This window comes from Carassius gibelio, chromosome B10, assembly GCF_023724105.1.
Source record: "Carassius gibelio isolate Cgi1373 ecotype wild population from Czech Republic chromosome B10, carGib1.2-hapl.c, whole genome shotgun sequence".
Lineage (NCBI taxonomy): Eukaryota > Metazoa > Chordata > Actinopteri > Cypriniformes > Cyprinidae > Carassius > Carassius gibelio.
In genome coordinates this window covers 10,992,896-11,012,662 of record NC_068405.1, presented here as the reverse complement: position 1 = coordinate 11,012,662, position 19,767 = coordinate 10,992,896, and the positions used below count along the sequence as shown (strand labels likewise).

Below are 19,767 nucleotides of genomic sequence, written 5' to 3'. Positions count from 1 at the left end.
TCACTTTATTTTTCACTCCAGCAATAATCTGCAATTTCTGAAGAGCTCTAAATCTATCCATCAAGATTTACATTTAAGTTTGAAATTTAATTTATGCCCAGAAAGCGGTTAATGGTCACATCATCAACACATTAACTACTTATTTTATTGCACAACAACCCATATGACTTTATTAACAACCTAGCAACCATCAAGAATTTCTTAGCAATGTTCCTAACTTCCTAAAAAAAATCCCTTTTATTTGTCACAATAGAGTTTGTTAAGCCTAATAAAATAAAATAAACTCAATCCATAAATAACTGTACATTCTTATTAGCCTATAAATAGTCATGATTAAAAAGTTACTGGAATTTTAAATCTTTGATTGTTGCTTTAGAAACCATGGTTGTCAGAAGTCAGAGGGAAAAGAAAATTAATACACAAAATGTATATTGTTGTTGTTGTTGTTTTTATTAATATGATTAAATCGGTCGAGGGCATAACAGCTAGTCATGTGATGCCAATATGGCAGCATCCCTGAGATGGCAACCCATTCCATGTAAATGAAAACTACAGAAAGCAATATGTCTAGAGTCTACATCTCCTAAAAAAATTACAGAATTTTAATAAAAACAAACAAACAAAACATACGTCAGTTTTAATTACCAAATTACGTTCTAGTTACCCTTATTACTATTTGCACGTTTACAACAGGTGCAGTCTTTAACGTCAGAACGGCCGCAGAAGCCTCTTTGAACGATTAGCATTGTTTCTCAACTTCACAATAGGCACTGTCAATCACGCTTAGGTATTATTAGAATCATAAATCCACGTGACCTCGGGTGTCTGAATTCGCAGTTTCACTTTAAGAAGCATGTAAACAAAGGCTCTTTTCGGCGTTGGCTTCGGCGGCCGCTGTCTGCCGTAACGGGATTCACGAAGCCCCGAGCGAACTTCTCGCTTTATCACTACGTGCGTCAATTGCGTAAATGTTCCCGTGATCGTGGGCAGACGCGCGCATGCTCATTGTCAGGGGGAGTGAGAGGAGCATGAATGGAGCAAAATGGCGGATCATGTGCAGGTAAGTAAATGATTTTGTTTTGTTATTATTAAATTCATGAAATATGATCCACTGCAGTCTAACGACAGATCCCGAGGCTTATTTCGGCGATGCGTCCGTGTTTGTTTTGAACGCATGCGTCGCGCGGCGGGAGAGGTTGACTCGCGTGCTTTATTGGATGCGATTATCAAGTGTTGACTTGTGGCCTGTCATCATGTTGATTTTAACTCTGTGATCCAGTCTACCACACAACTCTGCAGCATGGGGGAAAGTTGTTTTGAAGCAAAATGCGAAGTATTTTATTTTAAGCAGCAGAGGTCGGTAGATCCCGAGAGATCGTTTGTATTAAATTGCACGTAACTCTATAGCGACAGTGATGTTTTACATAGTAAACAAGGCATCATCCCTCATCCAACCGCTTGCAGTGCAATAATACACTGGCCTTGTATACACAAGCGATAGTAAGTCGAGCTCAGCTAGGCTTTGTCCAAGAGAGAAGGCTTTCGGTAAGCACGAAATCATATTTGCATCCAGTTATCTGTCATGTTATTGCTGGACGCGAATGTGTCCGGTTTCGCTGCTAGCCTTAGCTCGCATGCTAACTCGTGAGATTCTCCCGCGCACCGCCTCTGCAAACCAAAAGCCCGACTAGAAACGAGATTTTCTTCAAAATTATAAAAACGATATTCGCGTTAACACCTTCTGCGAATTGTAAATAGGTAATAGTGTTTAAAGTCATCCAAATATGTGTAGTTTTCATCACATGCACTGTTTAAGGAGAGTTAAATGACTGGATGAAGTGAAGGCAGCCAACCAGAAATGTCTTTATTGAGCAATTTTCTCTGTATTATGTTTAATTTTCTCTATCGAATGTTTAGTGATGTTTATTAATCGAACTTTTAGTACATTAACTATAATGTATTTCTTTTTAGTTATACGTAATAAGCCTGTCCTGATAATAATCTTGATAAGGCCAACTTGGCAACCAAAGTCTCAGGCGTAACTGGCAGATAAAGTCGGCTCAGAATTAAAATAAATAATTTTCTACTCCTCATTATCTCAATATGGCTGTTTCCTGAAAACCACCCTAGCAAGACATCATTCTTGGACATGACAGGGCAGTTAAACCCCATAGACCATGTATTCAAACACAGCCGCTGCTTGTCGCCTGTCAGATTGTACACAAGCTGCTCCTGACTGATGACAAGACAGGTCATATTTGAGGTCAAAGGTTAAGGAGGTCTTGAGGTTAAACACAGTGTTGAATAGCTGCTTATTCCCATTCAATTTAATGAAGTGGTTACAATGGTTTTGTTAACCTGACTCTCATGTGCACAGGCATCAGTAAACATGTGCTTTCCAGTGTTGTTGTCACGCGTCCTGTTACTCTTTAGGTGCTGAAGAAGCCTTCCATTTGCAGTTATAGATTATTAATTACCAAAGGAGCAGCTCCATGTCTTAAAGGACGTTTGCGGCTCACATATTGGTAGTAGACCTAAACCAACCAAATAATGCTTCGATATATGTGTTTACGTAATTATCAAAGAACATGTTGTGAGGCCAGTATAGGTTGATATGACTCAGCAGTATTTCTGGCTTGTAACATTCAGTTCCTTTCTTGTTAGGCAGCTTTAAACTCTGTTGTAAAATCGCAATATAATTCATTACCATTTAAGTACACTTAAACTTTGATTGCAGAATGCTCAAAGCATGTTAAGGGTAGTTATTAATAATATGTTATAGGTTGGTATGAACAGGTGGATTTATGTTAGTTTTAGTAAAAACCAAATGCATGGTGTTTTCATTTGAGGTTTCTTAACTTTGAGGTGTCTTATCTTTTCTGTACAGTTACTTGCAATTACAGCTTGCATTTTATCTTGCTTTTTTTCTTGTATGTTTAGGGGTCCTCCCTTTTCTTATAGGGTCTCTTGATTCAGTTATCAGCAAGTTGTATCAAGCATATACGTACATGGGCTTGATAAACCAACTTAAAGTTGTGAAATGCACAAGAAATAGTTTTTTTAAGTATTAAACTGTTTAACATGGGATTTCATTTTTGAGCACAAAAAAAGAGAAAAGAAATAACACTGTAGGCTAAGTTCATTAGTTCTGAATTTTTTAGCATAGTAAACTTGAAGTTTTTCATTGAGGCTGTGCGTTTGTTACAGCTGCAGTTTTTCTGCTGATGCTGATTTTGTATAGTTATGCTCCACAAGGGAACAAAGAACTGTTAGAGTCAGAGGCTTGTTGCTGCATAACACCAGTTAGCTCTTTCATTGCTCCTCTATGTATTACCAAATTGTTGTTGTTGTTTTCTCCAATCACCATATAGTCTTTCATACTTGCATGAACCAGATGCTCCCTCTGTGACCTAGAGCAATAACTTGTGGATGTGATGTCTGCACATTAATTTGCTTAATGGAACATCAGTGTCTAGTTGGAGACATAGCTAATGATATTTCAAACTGATTTATTTGTTGAGGAGTTGCACTATTGCAGTTCTAAGCAGTGGGACCAATTTAATTTCCCTAAACCTTGAATGCATCTTTATCATTATTTTCAGTAATTATTGAAATAATAATAAAAAAAAAAAATTAAGGTAAAGGTGTTTTTAAACACACATTGTGAATTATTAATTTAGAAATGTTTTTGTGCAATTGCACCACATTATGCTTTACAACCTAAACTAGCCTTGTCATAAACAGGCTAAATTATTTAATAATTTAGAAACTTGACACTTATTCAGAACCAGACTTTTGATTTGGCACACACAAGTTTTTATTTACTTTATTATTTTTTTCTAATTTATATTTTAAAGAAATGATTAAAGATTGTCCTATCGCTTTAATCTTTAATTACCTTGACTTTTTTTAATTATCCACTAAATGTGTATTACAACTTTTTTTTTTTTTTAATGCAGATGTTAAAAACAATGAAATGTATTTGTATTAAATATATATATTTTTTTATGTATTTTTGATTTAAAAAGTAATCGATGCAGATAAATGAATGGGTCTCTTTTCCAGAGCCTAGCCCAGCTAGAGATCCTGTGCAAGCAGCTATATGAGACCACAGACACCACCACACGTCTACAGGCCGAGAAAGCTCTGGTGGAGTTCACCAACAGTCCCGACTGTCTGAGTAAATGCCAGTTGTTGCTGGAAAGCGGAAGTGTAAGAATTAAGCTTGTTGAGAACCGCGAAAAACAAGTTCTCTGAATTGACCTAACAACAGTTTGTGTTAAGCAACTGTTTAACTTCACACTGTATTTGTAAAATCTTTTACAGTCCTCGTACTCCCAGTTGTTGGCTGCAACATGTCTCTCCAAGTTGGTGTCTCGTACGAGCAACCCACTTCCCCTGGAGCAGCGCATTGACATTCGTAAGTTTATCAGATCAGTCATGAGATTTAGAACCCCGAAACCCAGAAAAGGCTAATTTTGGAAAAAAATATCCTCAGGAAATTATGTTCTCAATTATCTGGCAACCCGACCAAAGCTTGCTGCCTTCGTGACACAAGCCCTGATCCAGCTCTATGCCAGAATCACCAAGCTTGGCTGGTTTGACTGCCAAAAGGAAGATTACGTCTTCAGGAATGTCATTGTCGATGTGACAAGATTCCTGCAGGTATGATCAATTTTATAGCATTATTAGAAAAGATAATAAGTTCAGAGTTATACTACTTTGAAATGTTTCTTTGTTTTTTTTTTTTTGTTTTTTTATCATCACTTCTTTAAAGGGTTAGTTCATCCAATAATCAACGTTATGTCATTAATAACTCACCCTAACTCACCCTTATGCTGTTCCAAACATGTAAGACCTCCGTTCATCTTCACAACACAGTTTAAGATATTTTAGATTTAGTCCGAGAGCTCTCAGTCCCTCCATTGAAACTGTGTGTACATATACTGTCCATGTCCAGAAAGGTAAGAAAAACATCATCAAAGTAGTCCATGTGACATCAGACATCAGCATTAATCAACAAATGACTTAAGCTGTTAAGTTTTTTAATGTGGCTGACACTCCCTCTGAGTTCAAACAAGCCAATATCCCGGAGTAATTCATGTACTCAAACAGTACATTGACTGAACTGCTGTGAAGAGAGAACTGAAGATGAACACCAAGCCGAGCCAGATAACAAACAAAACATTGAGCAAAACATTAAGTCGCTCCAGCTTTAATGGAGGGACGAGAGCTCTCTGACTAAATCTAAAAGGTCTCACTGGTTTGGAACGACATGAGGTTGAGTTACTAATTACATAATTTTGATTATTGGGTGAACTAACCCTTTAAGGCAAGTAGGGATGCACAAACCTTTTTGGTAGAAAATTATTATTATTATTTTTTTCTTAAATGCAACTTTACATTACAATTGTTTTATAAACCTTTACACAAATGTATTGCTCTGTTTCATAATTTAGTGCAAATGTCCTCGCAAAGTTCAAGCTGATTTTGAGAATCGGATCAAAAATTCCAAACAAGATATTGTCCATATATCTCGAACAAGACTTGTATTTTGAAAACCATCATCATCTGCAGTTTCCATATGAAAAATCCCCCAAAACTAGGATAATTTTATATGGATATGTTTTCTCACTTTTCTTCTCAAGAAAAAAGAAAATGCATCCGTATATGGACAATATCTCCGATGCAATTATCAAAATAACCTTGAACTTTCTGAGGACATTTGCATTCCTTCATCCTGAAACATGAGCAATACATTTGTGGCAATGGTTTTTAAAACCATTCTTATGTAATTCAAGGTAAATGCATCCTTTCCAAAGAAATGATTCATGAGCAAATAACAAAAATGTAAACACAAATTCAATACTCAAACTCCAGTTTTGTGATTGAGGACCATTAAACGCAACCACACAATAACTAATAATTATTATATGATTACAATTAAGTCTATAGAAGCATGTTGTGGTAAAAATTCAAACAGCATTGTTTGTACTGTATTTTTAAATCTTTTTTTCTTTTCTTTTTTGTTGCCATTTTTAGGATAGTGTTGAACACTGCATCATAGGAGTCACAATTCTTTCCCAGTTAACCAATGAGATCAACCAAGTAAGTTTCTCTGCATATTGATTTGCATATTGAGTTTTTGATTGCCTGTGTTGTCCTCATTTGTAGGTCGCTTTGGATAAAAGTGTCTCCTAATTGAAATTTAGTCTTAGCTCAGTGCTTGGAAATCATTGCTGAATGTGTGGGTTCAATAACTGAAAGTTGCGTTAAAGATAGATTACTGATTCCTTGAATTTTCTATCGATTCTCCAGGCGGACTCAACACATCCACTTACAAAACATAGAAAGATTGCATCATCGTTTCGAGATTCCTCCTTGTTTGACATTTTTACCCTCTCCTGCAACCTCCTCAAGCAGGTAAGGGTAATGCTTCAGACTGCACAAAAGAACTGTTTGTCTGTATATTCTCCTTCACAACCGCTAGACCAGCCTGACTGGGATTTATGTCAATGATTCAGTGGGTTGTTCTGTATGTCTGCAGGCATCTGGGAAGAACTTGAATCTAAATGATGAGAGCCAGCATGGGCTACTCATGCAGCTACTCAAACTGGCCCACAATTGCCTCAACTTTGATTTCATCGGCACATCCACCGATGAGTCCTCAGATGATCTGTGCACCGTCCAGATCCCCACCAGCTGGAGATCAGGTGATCTGGCATTTTCACATTTTCAAGCAACTGTGCGCCAGTGCTCATTTAAACAGGCTGCATTCAACATTATTTTAACATAAATTTTACATGGAATATTTTTAACCTTCCATAGAATTGCTTGTATAGTTAAGACTTCTTGTAACAATAAAGGAAGAAGAAATAAAAAATATAAATTATCATGGTTTCCAAAAATATTAAGCATCACAGCTGTTTTAACATTAATAACAATAAGAAATGTTTCTTAAGTAGCAATTCAGCATACATGATCCTTCATATCATTCATATGACACTGAAGACTGGAGTAATGATGCTGAAAATTCAGCTTTTACATCACATAAATAAATTAGGCTATATTTTAAAATATTATATTACTTTTTTGCAATGTTATTGGTTTGATAAAGTGAATGTCGTCTTGGTGAGCTTGAGAGAGTTCTTTCAAAAATACCTTTTGAGTAGTAACGGGGAAATTGTGTTGAATACATGCATAATTTTGTTTAATTCAATTTTTTTCTCATCTGCAGCCTTTTTGGATTCCTCAACCTTGCAGCTGTTTTTTGATTTGTATCATTCCATCCCTCCCTCGCTGTCTCCCTTGGTAAGTGTCAGATAAACAGCGTGACATGCATGTGAAGATAAACAAGCCTTTGACTCGTTGATCATGTTAAGACTCTTCCAATAATAATGTGAACCGTTTAATATTAAATGTGCAGTTTGTCTTTTTAGGTTTTGTCTTGTCTAGTCCAAATAGCGTCTGTCCGGCGGTCTCTCTTTAACAACGCAGAGCGAGCCAAGTTCCTCTCCCTTTTAGTAGATGGTGTGAAGAGAATATTGGAGAATCCTCAAGTATGCCATCCATCCTAATAATAGTTCTAATAATTATTGTCATTCTAATGTTTGGATGATATTTATATTAAAAAGTAAAATAAGAGCATATATTAAATACGTAGCCTAAAAATAGCTGTTAAAATTTCAAATCAGTTTGCTGGTATTATGTGGTTAATATGGTAACAGTACTTATGATGTTTGTTTGTTTTGTTTTCACGTTTGATTTGCAGAGTTTGTCGGACCCAAACAATTACCATGAGTTCTGCCGACTACTGGCTCGACTTAAGAGTAACTATCAGCTGGGAGAGCTGGTTAAAGTAGAGAACTACCCCGAGGTCATAAGACTGATTGCTAACTTCACCGTAACTAGTCTGCAGGTGAGTTACAGCCTTGGTGTGCTGAACATGAAGCTAATATGTTATTTCTACAGAAGTCGAACCAACTTGACAAGAATTATTTAAGTTGCCAATGGAATTAAGTGAAAATGATCTACTATGATAACTTTGGTGTGTCCCAGCACTGGGAGTTTGCGCCCAACAGTGTTCACTATCTGCTGAGCCTGTGGCAGCGGTTGGCGGCGTCTGTCCCTTATGTAAAGGCCACAGAGCCCCACATGCTTGAGACCTACACCCCTGAGGTGACCAAGGCCTACATCACATCCCGCCTAGAGTCCATACACATCATTCTGAGGTACAGTGAGCACTATTTGAAGTCACAATTAGGTTTGATGAGCATGAATGTCATGAATGTGCGATTATACAATGTCCATTCTGTGCAGGGATGGTCTTGAAGACCCTTTGGATGATGCTGGCTTGGTTCAACAGCAGCTGGACCAGCTGTCTACTATCGGCCGGTGTGAGTATGAGAAGACCTGTGCACTGCTGGTCCAGCTCTTCGATCAGTCGGCCCAGTCGTACCAGGAGCTGCTGCAGTCCACCAACTCCAGCACGATAGACATAGCAGTGCAGGAGGGTGAGCTTGAAACAAAACCTAAAATACAAATCAATATATCGTATCATAACACTGCTTACGTTATGTATGTGTTGTCCAGGTCGCTTGACATGGCTAGTGTACATAATTGGCGCAGTCATTGGAGGAAGAGTATCCTTCGCCAGCACTGATGAGCAGGATGCCATGGATGGGGAGCTTGTGTGTCGGTGAGGGATCTCAACTAAATGCTCCTGAAACCAAGACGAAATGAGAATTCAGTCATATGATTTGTCTGTTCTGACCAGTGTGTTAAAAAAAAAAAAAAAGTTAGATGGGCTGATTGAATATGCAAAATTATTCTTTGACTGCAAGTGTGCTTACAACATAAGCAGAAATACCCAAATTGTCTTGGCATGAAGAGGCATTCAGATTTTGAATGCTTCAAATAGTATATAAAACTAGAGATGAGCTATATATCTGTATCAAATTGTTAAGCCAATGTTAGAGATTATTAATATGCTTTTTTTTTTTTATTGGTAATTTGGGTATTATTTTCCAGTTAATTTTTAAAAACAAATAATTAATTACCACTGTTAAACACGATATTAGCAAATCCAAGGAAAAAATACTGAATATCCTTTTCTCATACTGTACTTTTTGAATTGGGACTAATTTCACGTAAGATTTATAACTGTTGTTTAGTTTTAATTTATGTTGACAAAATAGTAAAGAATTGATTTTATTTATGAGTCTCCTGAGATTAAAACAATCTCACTTCACAATGTTTAATTTTACTTAATATTTATATTGATTTCATATTTTGTCATTTTCAGAGTTTTGCAGTTAATGAACCTCACAGACTCGCGGCTGGCTCAAGCAGGAAATGAGAAGCTTGAGTTAGCCATGCTCAGTTTCTTTGAGCAGTTTCGCAAAATCTACATCGGTGACCAGGTGCAAAAATCATCAAAGGTAATTTCAGTTATGTTGTAATTTATGAGTGTGAACTGCAAGCTGTGGTTTGTTTAGACAGCAAATCGAAAGCAAAAAAACAGCTAACAGTAAAATAATTATTGATATCTAGTAACATTCACAGGCCTTCGCCTTTGAACTCCCAGAATGGCTGATATTTGTGATTTGTGTTGTGTCTGGGCTTTGAAAAGAGACAGTCGATGCAGCTTTTTCATGATTAGTTGTGGTTTCACTCTTTTAGTTTGCAGTGTAAATCGACAAGTAGCTTTTGAAACCATAGGTTTTTTTATGTTGGAGATGAGTGTTCTGTCTGAGCTAACCAGAAAGCTGAAGTTTTCTGTCCCATTGCTCAGATCCAAAAGTGTGAACAGAGAAGATAAGAGCACATAGAAAGACTTGCTGTTCCTCTAAACCTGTCTTTAGTTCTGCTTTAGCCTGTTGTCCTTTACCTTGGAAAATAACACCTAATAAGTGCTTAAATGTGTACAAGTAGTGTGAAAACTATTATGAAGTCTGATTCCATCTTGATAATTGAATGTATTAGATTTAATGGAAAATTGTCCCAAATGGCCCACTTAATTTGCACCGTTGGGATGAAGACTTGCAGTGTACTGTTACCCAGCTGCCCATGCAGCAAAGTGTAGATTCTGAGGAACGTGCCATTTGGAACAATAATCAGGACTCAACGATAAAGTTTCTTCCGAGTTTTATTTTTATTTTTTTTATTTGTGTTCGAGTAATATTTATACTGTATTTAGCACTAAATGCAACATTTAAGTTTTTAAATTAACCTCCTTTTTTCCCCTTTTCAGACCAAATCTATATAGTTTATGGATTTGAAAGAACCCACTGTGAATTGTCACAGTTGCTTGCTTCTCATGGCCTTATTTCCCAACCTGTTTATTTAGTAGTTTAAAATATTCTACATGTATAAATTTAATTGTTCAACCTACAATGCAAAACACGAGTTCAAAATAAATATAAGATGACAGGAAATAATACTACTTTTGTTTGATCCCTAGTTGTATCGAAGACTATCAGAGGTTCTTGGCTTGAATGATGAGACCATGGTACTCAGTGTTTTCATTGGGAAAATGTGAGTATATGTCAGCTGATGATGGGTATAACTATTATAAACGAAGGTTTACCAAAAATGATCATTAAAAACAATGTTTTTAACGTAGAGTTTTGTTTTAATGCAGAATCACCAACTTGAAGTACTGGGGACAGTGTGAACCAATCACATCTAAGACACTACAGCTCCTCAATGACCTCTCGATTGGATATCCTTACACACGTTACTGGTTTAAAAAAAACATTGAAACAATAATAGGATTGTCATTGAGGATCAGTGACGGTTGTTTTTAACTGAATATGTTTTGGTCTGTTTCCTTAACCGTATTTCTCACATACAGCAGTGTTAGGAAACTTGTGAAACTCAGTGCTGTCCAGTTCATGCTAAACAACCATACCGTAAGTGACCAACGTGAGATTTTCTCCTTCTTAACTCCACTTTTAACTTTATTTGTACCTGAAGCACGGTTAATTTACTGTTCGTTTTTATTTATGTTTTTCATTTAAAAAAATAAGCGTAATATTACAAATAACAGTGGCTATTCTTAAATAGCTTTTTAAGATACTTTAAAGTGCTGACAATGCCTTGTTTTTCTTCTGTGTGACAGAGTGAGCACTTTTCTTTCCTGGGTGTGAACAATCAGGCCAACCTCAGTGACATGAGATGTCGGACCACTTTCTACACAGCCTTGGGAAGACTTCTTATGGTAGATTTGGGTAAGGGTGTACCTATAGATATGACATAAGTGTCATGTAAAAGGACATCTTTAGAGACGTTCTGTGTCTTTGACAGGTGAGGATGAGGACCAGTTTGAACAGTTCATGCTTCCTCTTACTGCTGCGTTCGAGGCCATTGCTCAGATGTTCAGCACCAACACCTTCAATGAACAAGAAGCAAAAGTGAGATGTTGTATTGTTTATCATACAACCTTAGTGTGGCATGAAGCATTTTCAAAATACCTTGTTTTCTCTTATTTTTGCTGACCTGTATAATGCATCTGCACCCCAGTCTTTTCACAAATGATAAATTAACTTTTTTTTTTCTTCTTTCAGAGGACTTTAGTAGGACTGGTAAGAGATCTAAGGGGAATTGCCTTTGCCTTTAATGCCAAGACCAGCTTTATGATGCTCTTTGATTGGATGTATCCTTTTAATAATTTGTGAGTGGTGATTTTATTTGTGCAATTACATTTACATTTATTCATTAAGCAGATGCTCTTATCCAAAACGACTTACAGTTGGGGAAAACCTCAAGCTATTCATCTTATAGGGGGGGTGAAATGCTTGTTTTCACTCAATATCCTGTTAATCTTGAGTACTATAGAGTAGTACTGCATCCTTCATAACTCCAAAAAGTCTTTAGTTTTATTATATTCATAAGAGAAAGATAGCCTGTACCGATTTTTCCCGGAAAAACACGACAGGCTGGAGGCGTGACGTGTGGGCGGAGCTAAAGAATCACGAGCGCCAGTAGGCTTTTGCGTTGAGAGCGTGTGGAAGCTGTGACATTACCGTGAGGAAAAAAAACCATCATCCAAAACAAACCATTGCTAACAGTCAGATTCAGCCGTTTATTTATGATGCAGAATCAGATCCAGAGGCTGAAACTGAACGAAAGCAGCAGCAGCAACGACTCGCTCCAAGCGGGGCTTGAACCCGGGTCTCCGGCATGGGAGGGGACGCACTAACAAGGAGGCAGAGATATTTTAAGCAGTTTTACTCACTGCCTGCGGTTCCAACAGACGATCGTGACCCTTTTTCGTTGGGATTGCATCATCCTTAAGAAATAAACGATACGCAAATTCGTTGTCAAAATGGGCCTTGTTTGTAAAACAAGCATCTTCGAAATGCAGGGAACAAACAAAAACACTTACACAACTCCATTGATGCTCTGTAAAAATAAACTCCATCCACTGGTCCCTTAATGCTGTTTTTTTTTTTTTTGGTAATCTGTGCAGGGTTGTCTTGCCCTGTCAACCAAAAACACACTTCTTTTGTGACATTTCGCGATGCTCTCGCTCTGCTCAGTGAATCGCTGTGATCAGTGAATACCTGTTGTGCTCTCAGTGCTCTGCTGTACGGGAGCGCACGCTCTTCCGGCAGACGTGACCTAGGACCCATATAAGGAAATTCCGCTCCATCTAACGTCACACAGAGCCATACTCGAAAAAAACTTTACGAAACTTGTGACAAACCGGAAGGAGTATTTTGGGAACAAAAATACTCCTTCAAACGTACAACTTAATTTTTGAAACTTTGTCCATGTTTAGCATGGGAATCCAACTCTTTAACAGTGTAAAAGAACTCAGTATGCATGAAATAGCATTTCACCCCCCTTTAAAGAGGCAATTAGATACAGGAAGTGCTTGTGATACCAAGTTTCAAGCATTGTTCAATTAAGTACAAGCTAGACAGAGAAATATAAAAGAAAGGAGAAAAAGTTAAAGGTTTTCAGCTGTTGCTTGATAAATGTCTGGGAATCAGCATTCCGGATAGGGGTTGGAAGATCATTCCACCAGGAACGGTAAACGAAAATGTTCTGGAAAGTGATTTTGTGCCTCTTTGTGATGGTACCACGAGGCTTCGCTCACTAGTTTATCTAAAGCATCTGGAGGGGATGTAGATTCATAAGAGTGAGTGGAAGTAGACTGGTGATGAGGCTGTACTATATGCAAGCAAATATCAGCATCTTGAACTTGATGTTTGTGAGCCATAACCGGCAGCCAGTGCAGGGAGATGAAGAGAGTTGTGACTTGGGCTCGTTAAAGACCAGTCGTTCTGCTGCATTCTGAATCATTTGTAAAGCTTTGAATGTGCATGATAGAAGTCCAACTAGAAGAGCATCGCAGTAGTCCAGCCTAAAAATGACAAGGGCCTGGACATGAAATTGTGCAGAATGCTCCGTTAGGAAGGGCATGATCTTTCTGATGTTGTGCAATGCAAACTAGCCAGATTGAGCAGTCTTTGCATTGTGGTCTTTGAAAGTTAGCTGGTCATCAAAGATTACAGCAGGATTTCTGACAATACTTTATGGGGTAAATGGTGAAGAACATAGCTGGATGGTGAAGTCATGTTGTAGATTTGGAGTGGTCGGGAAGACGAGAAGTCTTTGCCAGGTTGATCAGTAGGTGATGTTCTTTCATCCATGCCGAGATGTCCGCTAGGCAGCCTGAGATCCGTTCAGCTACCTTTGGATCATCCGGTTGAAATGAGAGATGGAGCTGTGTGTCATCAACATAGAAATGGTAAGAGAAACCATGTGCCTGTTTGATGGGACCCAGTGATGTATTGTATATGTAGAAGAGGAGGGGTCCAAGAACTGATCCCTGAGGAACCCCTGTGACCAGTTGATGTGCTTTAGATACCTCCCCGTCCCAGGCCACCCTGAAAGACCCTACCAGTGAGATAGGATTTTAACCAGCGAAGTGGAATCCCTGTGATTCCCAGTGATGAGAGGGTGGACAGGACAATCTGATGATTCGCTGTGTCAAAACCAGCAGATAGATCCAGCAAAATAAGAACTGATGATTTGGAATCAGCTTTTGCAATCTGCAGGGCTTCAGTGTGTGACAGAAGCGCAGTCTCAGTTGAGTGGCCACTCCTGAAGCCTGACTGGTTAGGATCCAGTTAGTAGTTCTGTTTAAGAAATAATGTTACCTGAAACACTAATTTGAGTGTTCTTGCTATGAAAGGAAGGAGAAAGACCGGTCTGTAGATATCTGTAAGTGAAGTTCAAGGCATGGATGCGGTTGGTTTGAGTTTATGTTTGGAGCTGAGAACTGACTACTGATTGTTCTAGTTTTGTCTGTGAAGAATTTGTCAAAATCAGCAGCTGTTGTTGAAGTGGTGGAGGGGGACTGAGTATAGAAATGAATGCTTTGAAGAGGTTACATGTGTCTGAAGCACTGTTGATCTTCTTGTGAAAATATGAAGATTTGGCAGTATGGACTTGAGCAGAGAAAGATGTAAGTAAAGACTGATACATACTCAGGTCAGACACATATTTTGATTTGTGCCATTTTCTCTCTGCTGCCCTAAGTTTGGACTGATGCTCACGAAGAACATCGGATAACCAGGGGTAAGAAAGGGTAGCCCGTGCTGGCCTGGAGGAGAGAGGACATATATTATCTAGACAACAAGTTAAAGTAGTGCAAAAAGTGCTTGTAGTGGGAAGGCGTTTGAAATCAAATGAAGCTAGGAGTGAATGGAAGTCTGCAGCATAAGGCTTGTCCAGATGAATGTTAAAGTTGCCAGAGACTAAAAGTGGACTGCTATCCTCTGGGAATGAGGACAGCAGACCATCCAGCTCTTCTAGGAAGGAGCCCAGTTAATCAGGAGGGCTGTAAATACCACAACATGGAGTTTTATAGGAACTGTTACAGTAATGGTATGAGATTTAAATGAAAGTCTAATCAAAAATACAAATTGCAATCAGAAATAGCTAGAGAATGAAACAACCCTGCTTGAAAAAAAAGTAAGTACCAATGTAAACAACAGATGCCGAAAGAAAGTATTAAGCAAACACTCACGCGCTCCAGCTTGCTCTGCTGACTGATCCTTCTCCCAAAGCAATAATTATGTTTGTTCTCTTTTTATTCACATTTGTTTTTATTTGTTTAGTGAAATTAGGTTTCGTTTTTTCATAATTTTTTTGTGTGTTTGTTTGTTCATTTATTTTGTAATTTAAATGTGTTTGTTTGTTTGTTTATTTTTTTTAGTTTCTTAGTATTTTTGTCATTGATTTGTTATTTTTTTTTACTTATTTTCTTAATTTTAAAACAAACTTATAAGTAAATTATATAAAGCTAATCTCTTAGATCTGTTCAGACTGAATGCCCATTTGAATGTGTTCCTTAATGGATCTTAGTTACCCCTCGTACATGCCCATCTTACAGAGGGCAATAGAGCTCTGGTACCATGTACCTGCCTGCACCACACCGGTCCTCAAACTCATGGCTGAGCTCGTCCACAACAGGTACGTAATACAGCCTGCATATGTCTCTGAGAGCTGAGTTTAAAGGTTATATTTGTTCTATAACTTTAAAGTATGGTTTTTTTTTTTTGTTTGTTTGTTTTTCACATGAAGGTCACAGAGATTACAGTTTGATGTGTCATCGCCGAATGGAATTCTGCTGTTCAGGGAAACCAGCAAGATGATTACAACATATGGTACAAACTCTCCTATAATAACCCAGTTTTCATATTTTAATCAACTGTTCCTCTTGCATGTTGTAGCATTATTAAATCTGAGGAACTTGAATAATCATTGTAACCGTATTGTGTTATTTCTCTCAAAGGGAATCGGATCCTGACGCTGGGTGAGGTGCCAAAAGATCAGGTGTACGCACTGAAACTGAAGGGAATCTCCATTTGCTTCTCCATGCTGAAAGCCGTATTAAGCGGCAACTATGTCAACTTCGGCGTCTTCCGTCTGTATGGTGATGATGCCTTGGACAACGCTCTACAGACCTTTATTAAGCTTCTCTTGTCCATCCCTCACAGTGACCTGCTGGTAAATATAGTCAGCTATCAGCATCAGGATTGTGCCCTTCAGCATTCAGATTGGTTGATTTTTTTTTTTTTTTTTTTTTGTTCTTGCAGGACTATCCAAAGCTTAGTCAGTCTTTCTACTCTCTTCTGGAGGTGCTAACCCAAGACCATATGAACTTCATCGCCAGCCTGGAGCCTCATGTGGTCATGTATATCCTGTCCTCCATATCTGAGGGGCTCACAGCACTTGGTAAGGACCTACTCTTCAGTTTATGATTTTTCTTTTGTGTAGCATCATTTTTTATATACTTTTTAATCTCAGAAACCCTCCTGCAGTTCCATCGTGGACCCCTAGGTGTTTGTGAACTTTTGAACTTTCTGTCTGTCTCCTCACAGACACAATGGTATGCACTGGATGCTGCTCAAGCCTGGACCACATAGTTACTTATCTATTCAAGCAGCTGTCCCGCAGCACGAAGAAACGAGCGGCGCCCATGGCCCAGGAGAGCGACCGCTTCCTTCACATAATGCAGCAGCACCCTGAGATGATCCAGCAGGTGAGATTTATTTGTAATTTAACATTTGTAATTTTTACAGCAATTTTAACACAAACATGTTTCATGATTTGAAGCCGTATCAGTGCAGAATCAAAGTGTAAAGAATATCACACAGCCCTATGTATGTGTCAAACACGGTTACATTTTATAATGTATTGGAGATACTTAATCTGACGAGTTCTCACAATCTTCTCCAGATGCTGTCCACAGTGTTGAATATCATCATCTTTGAAGATTGTAGGAATCAGTGGTCAATGTCACGGCCGCTGCTTGGCTTGATTCTACTCAATGAGAAGGTATGAGCGAGACTAGAAGATCTCGTCTTTTTAAAGATCACAAAGGCTGCATTTATTTGAATCCAAAATACTGTAGAATAGTAGTCTTGTGAAATACTCTTAAAATAACTGTTTTCTATTTTAATCTATTTTAACACGTATTTGTGTGATGCAAATCTGCATTTTGTCACGTGATCCTAACATGCTGATTTTAATTGTGTTTGTAGTATTTTGCAGATTTGAGGAACAGCATTGTGAACAGCCAGCCACCAGAAAAGCAGCAAGCCATGCACTTATGCTTTGAAAATCTCATGGAGGGCATAGAGAGAAACTTGCTGACCAAAAACAGAGACAGGTAACTTGATTTCCGGAGAATTCCAAAAACTTTGTGTTTACGTTTTTTTTGAAGTGGGTGTTCTGTTAAAAAAGATTGATTGAGCCCATTAAATGGCATTTCTTTGTGCGAGCTATCTCACATTCCTTAACTGTACGTTTTACAGTAGTAAACTAGACTGTATTTATTTATTTGCACATGTATGATATATATTATACATTATTAGCGAACTCCACTTTTTCTTGTTTTCCCAGGTTTACACAGAATCTTTCAGTATTTAGAAGAGAAGTCAATGACTCCATGAAGAATTCCACATATGGGGTAAACAGCAACGATATGATGAGCTGACATTCCGTAGAGCACCAGGCCCCGCCCATGTGGCCCGGCCCCGGCCCGTACTCCCACCCGCCCCTGGCCTGGCTGCCGGGGGACCACCGCTGCGCAAGCCTGCACCTCCCACTCCCCAGTCCCTGAAAATACCCCATTACCTCTCTCCCTTCTCACTTCCTCCCTCCACCCCTTTTTATATAAATATATATATATACACATATAAATATATACATATTTTAAAGCAAGTTTCTAGAGGTCATTCTCCTTGACTATTCTCTTGTCATTTGGGGCTCTAAGTCCAAAGAGAGAGAAGAGGGTACGGCTGGGGAATGGGTTTGGGGTGTGGGACGGCACCAGTGTGGACTCTGTAGAGTGGGCGGCACACCCGAACCACTCGGAGGGAGGATGGGAAGTGGGCGTCTGTTTGTGTGTGTGTGAGCGTGAGTGTGTGTTTGAGAAGCATGTCTGTGGGAGGAAGGGTTAGGATGAGCTGGTATACATAGTGCTCTGCTTTTGCCTGCCTTGTATAGAAACACATAAGGAAGAAAAAAAAAAAGTGTACATTTTTTTTTCATAACATTTTCAACAATGTTTATAATGATTACGATTTAAGACAAATAATGAGTGTGATTGAAAACTTTTTACAGTCTAGTAAGTTAGTGCAACTGTGCTGAAGTGTGGGTTTGTCTGTATGGAGAGAGTGGTTTATATCTGGCTGATGATGTGGGATTGACACCTGTCCCTAGAGGGGGCGGAATGAAGCATCGGATAGGATCACGAGTTGTACATTTATTATTCCCCCCCCTCAAACTGACTCTATAGAACACAATTGGGAGCTATGTAAATACACCGAACCTCTTGCGTTAACGTTTTCAGAAGGAATACCGTTTTCCCTCAAATCTTGGGCATGATGAAGTCTTGTCTTGCGTCAACCTTTAGGTCACATCCCCACCACCTCCTCCGTCGCCGAGGATGTTTAGATCTGCTCACAGTCCCAAAAACACCCCATCCTCGTGTGAAACTCATTGGAGAACGCACGCATAACCTTTCCCCTTTTGTCTCTGAAGGGTTCCATCATGTCGTCTGTGGATTTGATTTGATAAAGTGACTTGGTTATGGTGAAGTTGCTCTCTGAGCTTTCGTCGAACTGTTTTACATACATTTTAATCTCACAGGCTTCCAGTCTATCGTGGCTTTATTGTTGATCTGGCGTAGTGGAGCCTATAGAATGTAGCCGTGTCCTTCAAAATAAGAGCCTGGTACTCAAATCATTGTGACAGGATCACTTTCGACAGTTGTCTCTAGCTTTAACCCCATTAAAACAAATATTTCTCTCTCATTCTTCTCTCTGAATTCCGGGTTTATTTTTAATAACAGAAAACACGTCAGAATATGGTAGATTTAAACACAGAGGCCGAATGGAGTGTATTAGCAACTTGTGCTACTCAACAGATGTTGCTGCTAACTGTTTGTGAAGAACTAGCTCATCTCTTAACCATGTCCAACGCTCATGGATGTTCACTTTCTTTTCTTGGTTCCCTGATGTGAATGTGTTTTTGGTGACTGTGTGTTGGGTCATTTGAGTGATGAGGTAGCTGGTTGAATTGTTTGATTGTTTGTTTGGATGTCTGCTACATATAGTGTAAGCATTGTGACTGCAAAATAAACATCATTGGTTTGTACTAGTACGTGCATGTTTTGTGATCGCAACCTACCAACACTTTTGGATGTCAAGTTGACATGGTCAAATTTGGTCCATCTTTTAATAAAAACTCCTATTCTTAAAAGCAGCAGGGTTCCCATGGTCATAGAAAATGGAATTTCCTGTACATCAAAGTCATGGAAGTGTGTAGTCAATGGAATCTGTTCAACAGTGTCTTAATGGATGGATCTAATGTAGCAGTAATGCCAGTTGATGCAGTAAGAGTCCAGCAAAAATGCCAAATAATGACACAATTGAAAGAAAGTCAACGTTGGGATACATCAAGATGTTTTAAAAGGTGAACTTAAACCTCCCCATCATTGAAATCCTCCTCAAAAGCGGGTTCTGGGAGCCTTTAAAAATTGTTCATGTCCATGTTTGGGTTAATTTTTTTTTTTTTTTTTTTTTTAACAACGCCATCTGTTACTTCTGAGTTGTGCTTTGTCGAAAATCCTGATTCATTTAAATTGACAACACATTGGAAAAAATAGGTTGCAAATGCATTTGTTTTTCAAGAGCCACAGGAATTCTAATTACAATACAATCATACACAATACAGAAGCAG

At 38.5% G+C, this 19,767-nt stretch overlaps 1 protein-coding gene across 1 annotated transcript; it reads left to right on the top strand.

Annotated features, from left to right (window-relative positions):
• Positions 1 to 904: 904 nt before the first annotated feature.
• Positions 905 to 19,182, top strand: xpo7 (exportin 7). Its single transcript, XM_052567213.1, has 28 exons — positions 905 to 1,060; positions 4,066 to 4,212; positions 4,327 to 4,420; positions 4,499 to 4,665; positions 6,043 to 6,108; positions 6,319 to 6,423; positions 6,548 to 6,713; positions 7,238 to 7,311; positions 7,440 to 7,559; positions 7,772 to 7,918; positions 8,059 to 8,231; positions 8,320 to 8,513; positions 8,593 to 8,698; positions 9,305 to 9,440; positions 10,463 to 10,536; positions 10,643 to 10,726; positions 10,853 to 10,913; positions 11,123 to 11,231; positions 11,308 to 11,414; positions 11,568 to 11,656; positions 15,382 to 15,489; positions 15,601 to 15,683; positions 15,812 to 16,026; positions 16,116 to 16,254; positions 16,401 to 16,561; positions 16,759 to 16,857; positions 17,064 to 17,191; positions 17,425 to 19,182. Exons 1-28 carry the CDS (start codon positions 1,043 to 1,045, stop codon positions 17,516 to 17,518), a joined length of 3,264 nt encoding a protein of 1,087 aa, XP_052423173.1. The 5' UTR covers positions 905 to 1,042; the 3' UTR covers positions 17,519 to 19,182.
• Positions 19,183 to 19,767: the final 585 nt, after the last annotated feature.

Bases quoted from the DNA above. Each gene is read 5' to 3' on its own strand.
- xpo7 (XM_052567213.1), top strand. The intron at 6,424-6,547 runs GTAAGGGTAATG...GTATGTCTGCAG, and splicing joins CCTGCAACCTCCTCAAGCAG to GCATCTGGGAAGAACTTGAA. The intron at 10,537-10,642 runs GTGAGTATATGT...GTTTTAATGCAG, and splicing joins AGTGTTTTCATTGGGAAAAT to AATCACCAACTTGAAGTACT.